The sequence below is a fragment of the Lissotriton vulgaris genome, chromosome 1_2 (genome assembly GCF_964263255.1).
Source record: "Lissotriton vulgaris chromosome 1_2, aLisVul1.2, whole genome shotgun sequence".
NCBI lineage: Eukaryota > Metazoa > Chordata > Amphibia > Caudata > Salamandridae > Lissotriton > Lissotriton vulgaris.
In genome coordinates, this window is record NC_141686.1 from 67017040 (window position 1) to 67032398 (window position 15359).

General features: G+C 46.3%; 1 protein-coding gene across 1 annotated transcript in view; it reads right to left on the bottom strand.

The window, feature by feature from the left end:
- Positions 1 to 15359, bottom strand: part of ITFG2 (integrin alpha FG-GAP repeat containing 2) — an 819025-nt gene that overhangs the window by 266352 nt on the left and 537314 nt on the right. The window contains exon 10 of the mRNA XM_086952820.1: positions 6959 to 7076. Coding sequence (XP_086808946.1) covers positions 6959 to 7076 — 118 coding nt within the window. The remainder of the gene's footprint in view (positions 1 to 6958; positions 7077 to 15359) is intronic.

The following is a 15359-nucleotide window of genomic DNA, read 5'->3' on the forward strand; positions in this document are numbered from 1 at the left end:
GATTTGTGAAAGCATTGCGCCCAGGCCAGTCGCACTAGCGTCTACTGTAACAGTGGATTTGTTATGCACATCAAAAGGTAACAATACATTGGCATTGCAAATCTCTTTCTTGATGTTGTCAAAGCACTCTTCATGTTGAACATTCCATGCAAAACTGACACCCCACTTAAGTAAAAACCTCAAACATACAGCTTTGTCGAAATTTGTTTTACAAATTTCGAGTAATACTCGATAAGTCCCATAAAGGAACGTAATTGTTCCTTGTCCTTCGGTTGAGGCGCAGAATGAATAGCTTGACACAAATCCCTTTTAGGTTTAATGCCCAATGGAGTGATGGTATAGCCCAAATAATCAACTTGATCGACCGAGAACAAGCACTTATCTCTCTGGAGTGTAAGACCAGCAGAAGACAGTTTGTCTCGAACAATTTTAAGAGTGGAGTTGTGCTGTTCCACAGACTGGCCATTAATTCAAATATTGTCTTGAAAGTAAACGACATTCCCTACACCCTCAAATATACTGGAAACCATACTCTGAAACACGCTAGCCGCAGAATTGAGGCCAAAAGGGAGGCGAGTAAACTGAAAGGTACCCCATTGAGTAATAAGGGCCGTCAAACTTTTAGAATCATTGTGTAAGTCAATCTGGTGGTAAGCACTCCTGAGATGGAGTTTAGAAAAAACTCTAGCCCCCTTAAGTGTAGTGACCAGTTCCGTAATGTTGGGCAAGGAAAAAGGGTCTGCCACCACACATTGATTCAAGGACCTCAGGTCCACACAGAAGCGAAGTTTGCCGTCCGATTTCTTCGTGACGACAATCGAAGAAATCCAAGGAGATGCCTCCACAGGCTCAATAACACCAGTTGTCAACATATCATCAATGAGCTGTTTGACTTCATCCCTGATCACAATAGTAATTCGCCTAACTTTATGTTGGACAGGAATCGATTTTTTAAAAAAAAAAAATTTTGTGTGAGTACCCTTTAGGGCGACCAAGACTCTCTCCAAAAACATTCGCAGCACCAGTTAGAATAGAATGTAACTCCCCATCTTCAATTATCATTACCTGCGGGTCGGCACGAGGATTAACAATGATGCTTAAATCATACTGGTGAACCCACCCCAAGATGGCGGGACCAGACACGGATACGTAAACCTGCCCTTGAATTTCCCTGGTAGAGAACTTAATTTTTGCCTCAAAATAAACGAGAATATCTAAAGGTTCCCCTTGGTAACCCCCAGGAGAAATGGATTTAGGAAGAAGTGGCCCTGTGCCCCATATCTCTACAAACAAATCATTATAAATGATTGTGTACTGTGAACCAGTTTCAAAATTAAGTGAACTAGCCTATCATTGATAGTGATGGTGCTTTGGGTCTATTTTTCCGTTTATGTTCCTCATTAGTACTACAATCATCGGAACTTACTACTAAAATCTTGTTATCTTCATCACACCTACTAGTGGAGTCTTCTACACATGCACCAGAAGAGCGGCTTTTGCCCCTACAAACTCTTGCGTAATGACCCAAACGTTCACACTTAAGACACTCTTGCTTGGCAGAAAAGCAAAACTTTGAGTCAGATGCATGACCAGAACTGCCACACCTATTACACAATTTAGTATTAAAGGCTCTAACAGGGTTTTGAACTTTCATGGGTACAACTTTTTTGAAGGACTTCTTGTTCTTAACTGCAGCAACGTCACTTTGATCCTCATTGCACTGAACACCTTCTGAAGAGTCATGGAAAGACACTTCATTTACATCACTGGTAACTGCCCTCTTCTCTAGTTCCTTCATGCAACCCTCAGACTGCTCCACTATTTTTGCCAATTCAATAGCAGTTTGCAAGTTCGGATTTTTGGCTGTCCACAACAGTTCTTGATTTTTTTTTATTATTGCACTGGACAATAAGCTGATCCCTGATCAGTTCATCAGTCATGTTCCCAAACTTGCATTTAACCGACATCTCTCGAAGTCTCGAAACAAAGTTATCAATAGACTCTCCAATTTTGTGGCTTTTGGTATAAAACGTGTACCTATTAATGACTAGGTTTGCTTCCTTTGAATACCTAATCTCCAGACGTGAAACAGCTTCCTTGTATTCATCTAAAGGAGCTTGTTCACCAGCTTGTAGGACTTGAGGGAGGAACTTAAAAACACGCTGGCCTTCTTTCCCCAAAGCTCAACAAAAGCGCTTTTTCCGCTTAGCTGAAAACTCCTGCGCATCAAGTGCATCTAAATAATTATCAAACATCGGGAACCAGTCCTCCCAGGATATGCTGGGTTGGCCTGGGTTGGCCAAGGTTGGGAACAAAGCTTGGTCGAAGTACAACTGAATAGTTCTGAGGAGCACTTTCTGTGGACTTGTTAATAATAAATTGCTACCAAATGAGAAAATAAAACAAACAAGTACTAGTGGAGAGAGTAGCTAGGAAGAAAAAAAAATTAAATAATGAAGGCCAAAGAGACAGTACCTGCAACAAGATGAGAATGACGTGTGTATCGTTGAAGTCCCAAACTCTCGAGATTTATATTCAGATACACAAGAGGCGTGTGTATCGCCGATGAAACCGTGGGAGACCGTAGTTGAATCAGATACCTAAATCACATGTGTATCGTGGAAGAGTTAAGACACACTCTGCGTACACAGACAGCGTGTGTATCGGCGACGATGGCTCACTATAGTTTCGGCGAAACAGACAGGACTCGGGTTGCTGTGGTAACTGAAGAAAGCTAACAGACTTCCTTGAAAAGCGCGGTTAAGTGGAGGCTGGAGGCTGATTGGATGAGACGGGTTGCTGTGGAGAATAAAATGGCTTTCTGACGTGACGTGATTACGTAGCCAAATGCTGATTGGAAGAAAGGACGTTTGCAAGTGCCAGGTGTGAACAAATTCCGTCAACGTCACCTTGACCAATAGGATAGGTTGGAGTCAGTTGCAAGACGAGACGTCACCGAAGTGTCCACCAACTCCCATGAGCATTCTAACACGTCATCATAACACCGGGGAACGCAGTGAAGACAGGACAGTTGAAGCCAAGAGTGATACACGGGACAGTTGAAGCTGAGAGTGTTATACGCGACTTAGGAAAGCACCAGCGCGATTTATAAACACAAGAAGGTAAGCGCACGCACAGCACGCAATTACAGAGCAATATTCACAGCCAGTCGATCAATTCAGCTCATCCAATAGAATATACAGATCTTTTCCACTCAAAGTCAAAAAATATTGAAGTGTAGAATCCATCAAAATACTCAAAGTCAATAAAGCGCTCACCTCACCAGCGAATCTCACACGGAGATCACTAAACAAAGAATGAGAATGAAGCTGACATCCAAATAAAACTCCAGTTTTGTCCGCTCTTGTTAAAATCCATGAAGAGGTCCGAGGCATGCGATGGGTTGGAAATATCGTCGCCAAAAAGTTGTAGTAAATAGGCTGGAGAGCAATCCAAATAAGTAGAAGTAATCCTTTATTAAGTTGTAGAGTAGAACAAGAGCGGACTCCTCTCTGCAGCAGCAACCAGTAAACTGCCACAGAACAGAACCCACAAACATAAGATCACAAAGAACATAGAAGTAAATGCATTCCTCACATTGAGCATTCTACTGAAATATTCTAGAAAGACTAGAGCGATAACAAACACTACAATGTACTACACCTTGCTGAGTCATTCAGAATGTGCAGATGACTCCCTATTACACAGTAGTTTGGGGTATTAAGTGTTAGCACTCCAACACGAACACTGGAATTAAAAGAGATATTTTAATTTAATGTTCAAACTCGAAAAAACTGCATACTAATAAAACCAATTCCCACTTTCAAAATATATCCCTAACATTTTTCTCAAGGCTCTGCTATAGCGAAAAGCAAGAGCATCTTTCCATAGGCTTCATTTGTTAGTATTTCTAGGGCAGGCTTTCAATGAACATGCTTTGTGCATTTCGGCCTTTTGTGTGTCCCTCCCCGGGAGCAGAGTACGATGCCATTTTACGGGGTTCTTTAAGAGCGGACGTCTCGACAATGCCAGTTAGCAAGTTACACAGGCAAAAAAATACACCCCACTGGAAAGCATAATAGATCCTTGTCAGGTATATCTGCGACCCAGAAGGCTTCGCGCCTTCATCAAAGCTTGAAGCAGACACACCCTCGCGATGCAGAAAGATTAAAAAGCTAAGAACAAAAGCTATTAAAGAATTCAACGACTAAAAGCGTAAGAACAAAAGGAATAAAAGATATCTAGATGTCAATATCGCACATCATCTTCAGGTGCAGAGGAAGGCCCTCTGAAGGCTGTGATTTGCCCATGTGAGAATAGTGGAGCTAGGAACAAAGCAAGTAACTGTTTGATCGACACTGACACCTGCACTGACTCAAATGAGCAAACATACAGTGGAAAGACACGACACCCAAAATCACACGAGACATACAAATGTTACAACTTTGTAAACCCCAGCCTAAGCCAACAGTAAATCGTCAACACCTCAGCTAGAATTGATGGCCCCAGAACCTAAAAGTGTCTTAAGCACTGCAGCTCAACAGTCCTCCCACCGACCTGCACTTGAAAACAATTCACACCCATCTAGCTCAGACCTATAGCAGACACACGCACAGCAATGCATGACAGCCACGTAATTAGATAACAAGACCTTTTAAAACCACATTCGGAATGCGCATTCAAGCATATTAGTGCACAAACATATTTTCAACCTACCTTTCCGCAGGAAACATCACTAAACAATACACTGGGCTGACAATCTCGGTCTATCCAAAAACAAGTACATGACAGCACCTTGACATTGGCCAACTAGAATCCAAGAACCATAAAAGGTGCCTAGGCTGAACGCACTACGAGGCCACTGAAATGGTGTGAATGTGCTACACAAATGCTGGTTGCATAACATAACATAGCATCCTGTCAACAACGATGGTGAAAATTCAATGCAAATGTTGTGCTTCTGAAAGGGGCAGATACAGCTGAATGTAGACAGTCCACTCTTCCTCACAATGCAGGCAAGACCGCCCAGCAGGGTAAGAGATGCTAATGAGCGGTCTCTGCAGTGTGCACATTACAGACTTAAATGTCGATGAGCCCACTCATCCAGGGATGTGGGCCTTCTCAGAGTCAGATGCGTTATAGAGAAAGCACAAAGAACCGTAACATCAAATCCAAAGTAACACCATCTCCAAGAGGTCTTTGTCCAATTAAGCAGGAAAGCAGGAGCCTGGGTGCAGGATGGGTTTTTGTTCACCACCTTGCCTGGCCACAGATAAGCGGCTATATCCCCCCATAAAGCACACCTTACCAATACAATCCTGCAGGGACCCGGACATCATCTACATTTCCCCTCACAGGCTTATCTATCGGCCGGCCACTTGCGGCCTCTTGGAGTCCTGGGGCTTCAAAGAAGACTGCTAGTATGTATTTTGAGTTGTTCACACACAAAACCACCTATGATGAACTACATACAGTAGATAGCGCTGCTCCTATTATTAGCCCCTTGGTTATCATCAGTCCTGAAATGAGCCTCACATCCGGCACACGGTAGAAATGCCGTCGACATCAATATAGACAGACCTTGTACCCAAATCCTCACACTATAGCAACTGCTCAGCGTTGTGTTACATTATGTGCTAATAAGGCTGTCTTGTGAATACCAATGTGCCATTGACCCTCAATATTTTTGTCACCTGTTTCGTCTATGGTTATGGTTTTTCACTTGAGGCTTCCCTTAAAAATCCTTTTCACTGCTCACTACACTACGTTATCTGCTTATAAATTTTTGTTATTACTTAAATCATTAATTAAATCTTTATCCGGATGTATTGAACCTAATTATGCTCTACTGGTTTCTTTGCCTTTGAAAGCGATTGACTCACAAAAAGGTATCTTCTGTCTTATTATCAAAACTATGTCTTAAGATTAATTCTAGACAGTTATCTTCAGCCGTATTTGCATTTTTCCTAAAGATGAGTTCCATATGAACTCCTTTTCCAAGTTCAATACTTGACACCCATGTTTACATGGACATTTGAGTTGCACTTGTAATTCTTTAATGTTATAGGGTAAGGCAGATGAATGCTCCACACCCTAGTAGTCCACCCTTGTACATAACATAATGTGTATTTGTAAAGCGCATGTTCACCCAGAACGGTATCTTGGCGCTGAATAACAGATTTTTTATAGCTACCCAACTCAATGGCACTCATTTTATCGCCCTCAGAAGGATGAACGGCTGAGCGGACCTTTTGGGATTTGAACCTGTGACCACGAGGTCAAACACAGGCCCCTACAGTGGATGCATTAGTCCACTGAGCCACCAGACCCAGCTTGTGATGATGATGTCCCTGGGTTGGGTCTGACCTATGTACATGAAAATGCACATAAATCCTGAGCTGCATAGTTCCTTAAGACAACACAGGCTGCAGTCTCATGGGCCTTGCATGCATCCACCTGTTCAAGGGTCTGTTCTTCTCCATGCTTCCTTGGGAGGGCCAGAGCAGCACAGCCCCTTCCATCCCACGAACACTGATCCTAACTTTGAAGGGGAAAAGAATCACACTGTACAGTCCCTCAAAACCGTTTCTATGGATTGGTGCACAGAGCCCTTTCTAGAATGACAGGGGATGCATAGGTTATCGCACCAGAAACTTGTACACATTGTTGAAGAGTGACCCCGTAATGCAGGGATGTCAAAACACTGTTACTCTAGTTTTAGCACCGGGTTCATAATAAGTTTTTCTCTAGGAAAGAGGATCACTATTTTAGTCCTCATATCATGCAGACGAATCTCAGATCTTCGACCACTGGACTTACCGGTACAGGTGGGTTTTTTGACAAATGGTAACTTTCAAGCAAAGGTATATTTCACGAAACAGGCTCAATGTTAATGACACAGCACGTACATGAAAAACATGTCAATCGGCGCCAAAGCATACACAAAAATATCACTAACCTGCACAGAAAGCACTGACGTTTTCATCCACTTGGAATCGGACTACGGTGCGGTTGTGGTCAATGATGTAGGTTTGGCCATCCCATGCACAAGCCACCACCTCTTCATGACCATTGCCCTAAGAGAGAGAAAATCATCCCTTAGAACCACATACTATTTTTGTCTATCAAAATGTTGATTGGCTTACAAAACAAAGGACAGTGATAACCCCTGTCAAAATCCTGATCCAGTCTGGGCTCTTTGAATGAGAAGAAGGTAAAGCAGGTATGCACAACTTTTGATGACAATTTTACAAATAACCAAAACAAGGAGAACAAAGAACATAATGCTCTGAGCCAAGGATCTATATAATCCTAACATAATTTAGTTCCTCAAGCTTGTTTAAAACAAGCATTTGCAATGCAATAGGTCTCGCATTAGGAAAGTTTGAGCTAATGGTCTTGTAAATGACAATTTTTTTATTTATGTGTTGGTTTTGAAAATAGCAAAATTAATAGCTTTGTCATTTACAATGCCAATAGTTTTAACTTTTGCAAATGTGACACCTATAGCATTTGTAATGCAACATGTTTTGTAATACGTGACTTAGATGTATTGATATTACAAATAAAAATGGCTTTTAATTTTTTTTAATTAATACTTAAATAAAAGTTATTGTAATTTATAATAGCAATAGCTTAAACTATTGTAAATCATTTTTGTGAAGATTATGTTCAGTGTATTTTATTGTGACGAAAATCCAAGAACAGAAGTGAAATGTTAACATATTTTTGTGTCATTTGTAATAAAGCTTGAAACATTGAGAGAACATATTTGAACCAGTTGTTGTTAAATGGTTGCACAGATTGATGCTGGGAGGGCGATAGATAGAGTGAAGGGCAATAGATAGATGTAGTGAGGGCGATAGATAGAGTGAAGGGCGATAGATAGATGGACTGAGGGCGATAGATAGATGGAGTTAGGGGCGATAGATAGAGTGAGGGGCGATAGAGTGAGGGGTGATAGATAGATAGATTGATAGAGTGAGGGTTGATAGAGTGAGGAGCGATAGATGGAGTGAGTGCGAAAGATAGATAGAGTGAGTGCGATAGAGAGATAGAGTGAGGGCGATAGAGAGATAGAGTGAGGGCGATAGAGTGAGGGCGTTAGAGAGATAGAGTGAGGGCGTTAGAGAGATAGAGTGAGGGCGATAGAGAGATAGAGTGAGGGCGATAGAGAGATAGAGTGAGGGCGATAGAGTGAGGGCGATAGAGAGATAGAGTGAGGGCGAGAGATAGATAGATATATAGAGTGAGTGCAATTGATAGAGTGAGGGTGATAGATAGATATAGATAGAGTGAGGGAGATAGAGAGATAGATAGAGTGAGGGTGATATATAGAGTGAGGGCGATCGAGAGATAGAGTGTGGGTGTGGGGTTGTGTGTAGGGTTGTGTGTGTGGGGGGGTTGTGTGTGTGGGGGGGTTGTGTGTGGGTGTGTGTGGGGTGGGGGTGTGGGGTGTGTGTGGGGGTGTGGGGTGTGTGTGTGGGGTGGGGGTGTGTGGGGTTGTGTGTGTGGGGGGTTGTGTGTGTGGAGGGGTTGCGTGTGTGTGGGGTTGTGTGTGTAGGAGGGGTTGTGTGGAGGGGGTTTGTGTGTGGAGGGGGTTTGTGTGTGGGGGGGGTTGTGTGTGGGGGGGGTTGTGTGTGGGGGGTGTGTATGTGTGGGGTTGAATTATCATTTAACTTGTAACCGAGCAGCTTCTGTTCAGAAGCTTGAAAGCAGCAGTTAAATAAATCGGGAGCTGCAGCATGACCATGGCTTGCCAGTGCATGTTGCAAATGAAACGAATAGTTTCTTACCTGTCGGTGTAGTTTTACAGCTTGATGATCTTTCTGGATTCACTATGCTGTGCATATTCCGCGGTCTTGTGGTTGGGTCCGGATTCGTAGTCTTTTCTTTGGTTTCTTTTTTTTTTTTGTCGCCCAGGTGGGCGTCGGCGTCACCCCTCCTTGGGTGTATTTCCAGTGACGTCGGCATGCTTCCTGCGGAAGCTCCCACCCTTGGGCGCAATCTTCGGATTCTTTTTTCCGTGTTTCTTTCGTCTCCAAAGTGATGGCAATGTTCTATGTAGGGGAAACTTCTTTTAACAGCTTTGTATATAAAGTCATTTCTGTTTTTTTTTTTACCACCTCTTTCCTCTCCAGCCTCATCTTTCTGGGGGAGGTGGGTGGGTTCGCTAGAGAATCCAGAAAGATCATCAAGCTGCAAAACTACACCGACAGGTAAGAAACTATTCGTTTTGCAGCGTGAATCTTTCTGGATTCACTATACTGTGCGTAGATTTTGTAGCGGTTTCTCATTTCTGTGGCGGCTGGGTGGAAGATGAGCTTTGGTTTTTGAATATGTGCTGGAGCACCTTTTGTCCGACTTGTGCTTCTCTGTTCATCTGAACATCCACGCAGTAGTGCTTCGTGAATGTGTGCACCGAAGCCCATGTTGCCGCCAGGCATATGTCTTGTATGGGTGTATTAGCCAGGAAGACTATTGTAGCACCTTTTTCCCTAGTGGAGTGGGCACGTGGCCCCTCTGCTAGTTCTTGTCCTGCCCGTTTGTGGCAGAGTTGGATTGTTTGCGCGATCCATCGTGCAATAGTGTTCTTGGTTACAGCCTTTCCCATGAAACTGTTGGCGAATGACACGAAAAACTGCTTTGTCTTCCTGTGTCCCTTTGTCCTCTCGATATAGTGCATGACCGCCCTTCATAGTGCTCGCTCTGCGCTATTTGTTGTTTTTTGGAAAAAACTCGGTATCTGTATGGACTGGTTCATGTGGAATTTGGACACCACCTTTGGCAAGAAGTGTGGGTCGGTCCTCATCACAACCCTGTCATTGTGTATTTGTATGTATGATTCCTGCAGCGTTAGCGCTTGAAGTTCGCTTACTCGGCGTAAGGACGTTATTGCAACCAAGAAAGCTGTCTTCATGGTCAGCATTTCTAGTGAGGCCTTGTGGAGTGGTTCAAAGGGCTCCTTCATGAGCTCCGTCAGGACTATGTTCAAGTTCCATGCCGGTGGCAGCACACGCTTGGGTGGTGCGATCCTCTTCGCTCCTTCCAGGAATCTCTTCACAACCTGTGACGTGAAGAAACTCCTGCCCATCTCACCCCTTGTGTAGGCGACTATCGCTGCCAAGTGGACTCTTAAGGAGGACGAGCTGAGTTTTTTCTCCAGTAAGTGCGTGAGGTATTTTAGCACTGTGGAGTCCTTCTTCATTTTATTGTGAAGTCTTTCCTTCCTGCACCATATTGTGAATCTCTTCCACTTTGCCACGTAGCACTTCCGTGTGCTGGTCCTTCGTGCCTCGCGAAGGACCCTGAGGGTGCTCTCTGGCAGCCTCAAGTGTGCGAATTCTATGTCCTCAGGAGCCACGCCACTAGGCTCAGGCTCTCTGGCTCTGGGTGCAGTACCCCTCCGTCGTGCATGGAGAGCAGTTCTTTTCTTCTGCCGAATCTGTGGGGTGCACTCTGTGCCATCTCCATGATCTGCGAGTACCATGTCTGTCTGGCCCACTGTGGTGCGACCAGTATCAGGGTCATGTTGCTCGCTCTGCACTTGCTCAGTACTCTGTGTATCAGTGGTATCGGGGGAAAAGCTTAAGCAAATGTCCCGCACCAATCTATCCATAGGGCATTCCCAAGGGACCCCTCTTCGGGTTGTCTGGATGCGAAGCTTTGGCATTTGGCATTCTGGCGTGTTGCAAACAGGTCCACTGATGGCGTTCCCCACTTGTTGAACAACCACTTCGTCTCCTGAGCATTGAGCTCCCACTCGTGGGATGCCGATGTCTGTCTGCTGAGCCAGTCTGCCTGAATATTCTCCTTCCCCGGTAGGTGTATGGCCAGTTGGTCTATCCTGAGGGGGATGGCCCATCTCCATATCTCCTGCGCCAGTGTCGAAAGCATTGTTGACTGTGTTCCACCCTGCTTGTTGATGTAGAACATCGCTGTGGTGTTGTCTGTCTGCAGCAACACCCTGTGCTTGTACAGTCTTGTTTGGAAGGCTTTCAGTGCAAGGAAGATTGTTTTCAATTCTAGGTAATTAATGTGCTTTGTCGCCTCTGTTGGTGTCCACAGACCCCTCAATTTGAGCTCCTCCATGTGAGCGCCCCATCCCTACAGGGATGCGTCTGTGGTGATGGTCACTGTAAATGTGAATGTAAATGTAAATGTGCAGGAATTTATATAGCGCAAATCACCAACCGGTTTCTAAGCGCTTGCTTAGGGAACCCGTCTTGGTATTCCCCTGTGAGATAACCCCGGCAGGGTATCCGCAAGGTGAAAGCCAGGCATCCTGCCGCGAGGGGCCGTTGTTGGTGTTGGGGGTGTTAGAGGCTTTCCCTTTGTTATGTTCTCCATGGTCCATCATGCCATTTCCTTCTGCACTGCGTGCGTCACAACCACTAGATCCTCCCAACTTCCTGAAGCTTGTGACCATTGTTCCTGGAGCTATTCTTGGATGGGTCTCATGTGAAGTCGAACATTTGGTACCAGGTGGATGCATGATGCCATCATCCCCAAGATCTTGCTCGCAGTCCTCACTGTCCGAGCTTGTCCCTTCCGGTAGAGGCGAGTTTCCCTCACCAGGGCCCTTGCTCTCTTGTCGCTGGGGAACACCCTGCCCTGTAAGGTGTTGATCTGTGCCCCCAGGAAGATCTTTACTTGTTCCGGCTCCATTGACGATTTTTTCCAATGGATGGAGAACCCCAGGTTTATCAGCGTGCTCGTCACTGTCTGTGCGTCTTTCCTGCATTTCTGGTACGAGTTTGCTTTCACTAACCAGTCGTCCAGGTAAGGGTATACGTGTATTCCCTGCCTTCGTAAGTGCGCTGCGACTGCCGCGAGGCACTTTGTGAAGACCCTCGGTGCTGATTTTAGGCCGAAGGCTAGTGTTGTGAACTGGTAGTGGCTTTCTCCGACCGTGAACCTGAGCATATGTTTGTGCTTTACGTTCATTGGTATGTGCAGGTAGGCGTCCTTGAGGTCTATCGTGACCATGAAGTCTCCAATCTGCAATTGCGGTAGCAACTCCTGCAGGGAGGTCATTTTGAATTTTTGTGTTCTTATGAATGTGTTCAGGAACCTGAGGTCCAGAATGGGTCTCATTGTCTCGTCGATCTTTGGCACGAGGAAATACGTTGAGTATATTCCCTTGTTTCTTTCTTTGAAGGGAACCCGTTCTATGGCCTTCTTTTGTTGGAGCTCTTTTGCTTCTTCCTGAAGCCGCTGTAGCTGTTCGTTTGCTAGTGGCTTTCTCTTTGGTCTCCTGCTTGCTGGCCTCCCTTAAAATTCTATGCAGTACCCGAATTGGATGATGTTTAGTATCCATTTGTCTGATGTGATCTCTCTCCATTCCTGGAGGTAGAATCTTAATCTTCCACCCACTGGTGTTATGTGGTGGTAGTTGTCCATTTTGTCCTGACCCCTTTGTACGTGCTGCCCCCTGGGATCTTTTCTGTGGGCGGGCACACGGATGTCCTTGAAGTCATTTAGAGGCGGGCTGCTGGCCCCCTCTTTTATGCTGTCCTCGTCCATTTCCTCTCCCTCGAAAGGACTGGCCCCTTGACTGGTACTGCCAGGACTGCTTCTGCTGACTCGGTTGCGCCTGCGAGTCCGCCTGGTGCGTCTGTTGGAAAGCCTGGTGTGAAGTACCTGGCTGGTTTCCACCTCTTCCGCCGGGCCTCCGTGACTGGGTGCCCCTCTTGTTGCCTCTGAACTGCAAAGCTCCCATGGATCGTGCAGTTTCATTGTCTTTCTTTAGTTGACTGAGTTTTTCGTCCACTGTTGTCCCGAACAGCGTCTCGCCGTTGAACCGAGTGTTCAAGATGCTGTGTTGCACCTCTGGCTTGAAGCCCGAGATTCTGAGCCATGCGTGTCTTCTTTCCGTGACACCCATCATCATGAGCCTGCTGGAGGTGTCTGCTCCATCTAGGGCCGTCTTGAGGCAACAATTTGCCGCATTCTTCCCGTCTTCCACCAGTTTCTCTGCCTTCTGCCTGGTCTCTGGGGCAGGTCTTTCACCAGTTTTCCTAGCTCCTCCATGATCTGGTACATGTGCCTGTTTATGAGGGCATTGGAATTAGCCATGCGCCATTGGGTCGCGGCATTCCGTTCGATCCTTCTGCCCACTAAGTCCATCCTTTTGCTCTCCTTATCAGGAGGTGGTCCAGAAGTAGTGGCCACGTTAGCCCTCTTCCTTGCTGTGGCCGTGATGATGGAGTCAGCTGAGACCACGCCTCGAATGTAGGCTGGGCCCTTTGATGAATGCTTGTACTTCTTTTCCGTTCTCGGAGTGACTGCCTTGCATGCTGCGGGCTCCCTGAATGCTTCCATCCCCTGCGCCAAGACGCTGTCGAGCATAGGTAGATACTGGCTCCTTGTTTGCGTGAGGGGTAATGTCTCGAGAAGAAAGTCCGCTTTCTGCTTCTCCTCGTCGAGTTTGAGTTTGAAAGCTGCTGCAGCAGACCTTATTACCGAGTTGTAGGCCCCGATGTCGTCCGGCGATGGCCTCGAGGGGTATGTGTCGACCGCCTCTTCCGGGCTCTTGGTGTCGACATCCAGGTAATCCTCCTCCTGCGGGTCAGAGGTGGCCGACTCGGCGTCCAACCTGCTGTCCTCTTCCTCCTCATAGCTGTAAGTCTCATAGGGATTCTCGTCCTCTTCCTGGTCGTCGACCATTTCGGCGCCAGGCTCATGTTCCTCGACGTGTTCGTCTTCCTCCTCGACCAGTTCTAGCACGGGTGGCTTGGTCTTGTGGGGAATCGTGAAGGCTCTCATCTTGGCGTCGAAATCTTTTTCCCGCTGCAAGATGTTTTCCATTTCGGCTTCTAGTCGCCGTCTTTTCTTTTCCATCTCGGCCGCGTTGTCCGCGCCGGATTGTTCGGCCCCTCTCTTCGGCACCTGGCTCGGCTGTGAGATTTTCGGTGCCGAGGACTTGGACGTCTAACTGGGTTTCGGGTCCCTGGACGGCGTCGGGGCTTTAGGGTCTTTCTCCCTCGACGTCGATCGGTCCTTTTCGGGGACGATCTTGGACGACTTCTGCTGCTCAACAGCTCTCGGCGCCAGTGACTCCTTCTCAGAGGATCCGCTGGGCCTGTGGGTAGCCGCGGACGCCAGGTGTCTCTGCGTCGGCGCTTTCGGGGTCTTGCCTTCGTTTTTTCGAGACTCAGAGTCTCTCGTGTTCTTGGGGAACGACGAGTCTCCTACCTTATCAGATGTCTTCGTGTAATCGGTCTCTACGACTGTGTAGCTGTCGTCTTCGGCGGCAGCGTTGTCCACTTCCTCCGAGGACATCCCCAGCTCGTACAGCGATGGCATCGGGGCTTTTCCTTGGAGGGTGGCGTGCGCTACCCTCTGGCTCTTCCTCACACGAAGGGTCTTCGGGCGAAGGCGGAGCAGGCGTTGCAGTCCTCGCTTCTGTGGTCTACCGGTAGGCAAAGGTTGCAAACCGGGTGTTGGTCTTTCTGCGCGTACTTGTAGTGGCAGTTAGGGCAGAACTTGAACGGCGTGTTGTCCATCATCGAGTGTTCAGGCCTCCCTTGCCGCGTGGACGTCGACGATCGACGAAGTCCTCGATGATTTCTCCTTCCTTTCGCTCGACAGTGGTCGGCGAAGTCTTCTGTAGTCTTCTTCTTTCGATATCTTCTCCAATTTTAATCTTTTCCTAGTACTTTCTCCAAAAATGTCTGGAGCCCAACGGGAACGATCCAGACCAGACCGCGGAAAAAAGAATCTGAAGATGGCGCCCAATGGTGGGAGCTTCCGCAGGAAGCATGTCGACGTCACCGGAAATACACCCAAGGAGGGGTGACGCCGACGCCCACCTGTGCGACAAAAAAACAAACAAAAAAAAACAAAGGAAAGACTACGAATCCGGACCCAAGACCGCGGAATATGCACAGCATAGTGAATCCAGAAAGATTCACGCTGCAAAACTAAGCATAATGTGTCCTGTCACACCTTCTTGTTTCAGAATACAGCAGTGCACAATGTAATAATTAATGCTGCTGTTCGTCCGAAAAATCACCCATCTAACAAAGAATGTGTGTCAATAGATAGGTATAAAAAACTTTCATAAATAGATTATTGATTTGAACAAAAGATACAAACTGTAAGTTATATGTTAGAACTACACAGCACTGTAATAAGACCGCTGGAGAGTCTCCTTGTCTGCTGTGTAGATGTTTACAACCTGCAGGCCAAAGATGAGGGAAGTGGAGGAGCAAAAACGATAGAGAAAGAATGAAAGAAGGAATGGCAGATGGAGCTCAAGATGGAGAGTGGTTGACAGAGAAGAGAGAGCGAAAGGAAAGAGATTAAAGGGGAGAGAGAGTCAATGAAGGTGATAGAAATAGAAAGGGGGAGGAGAG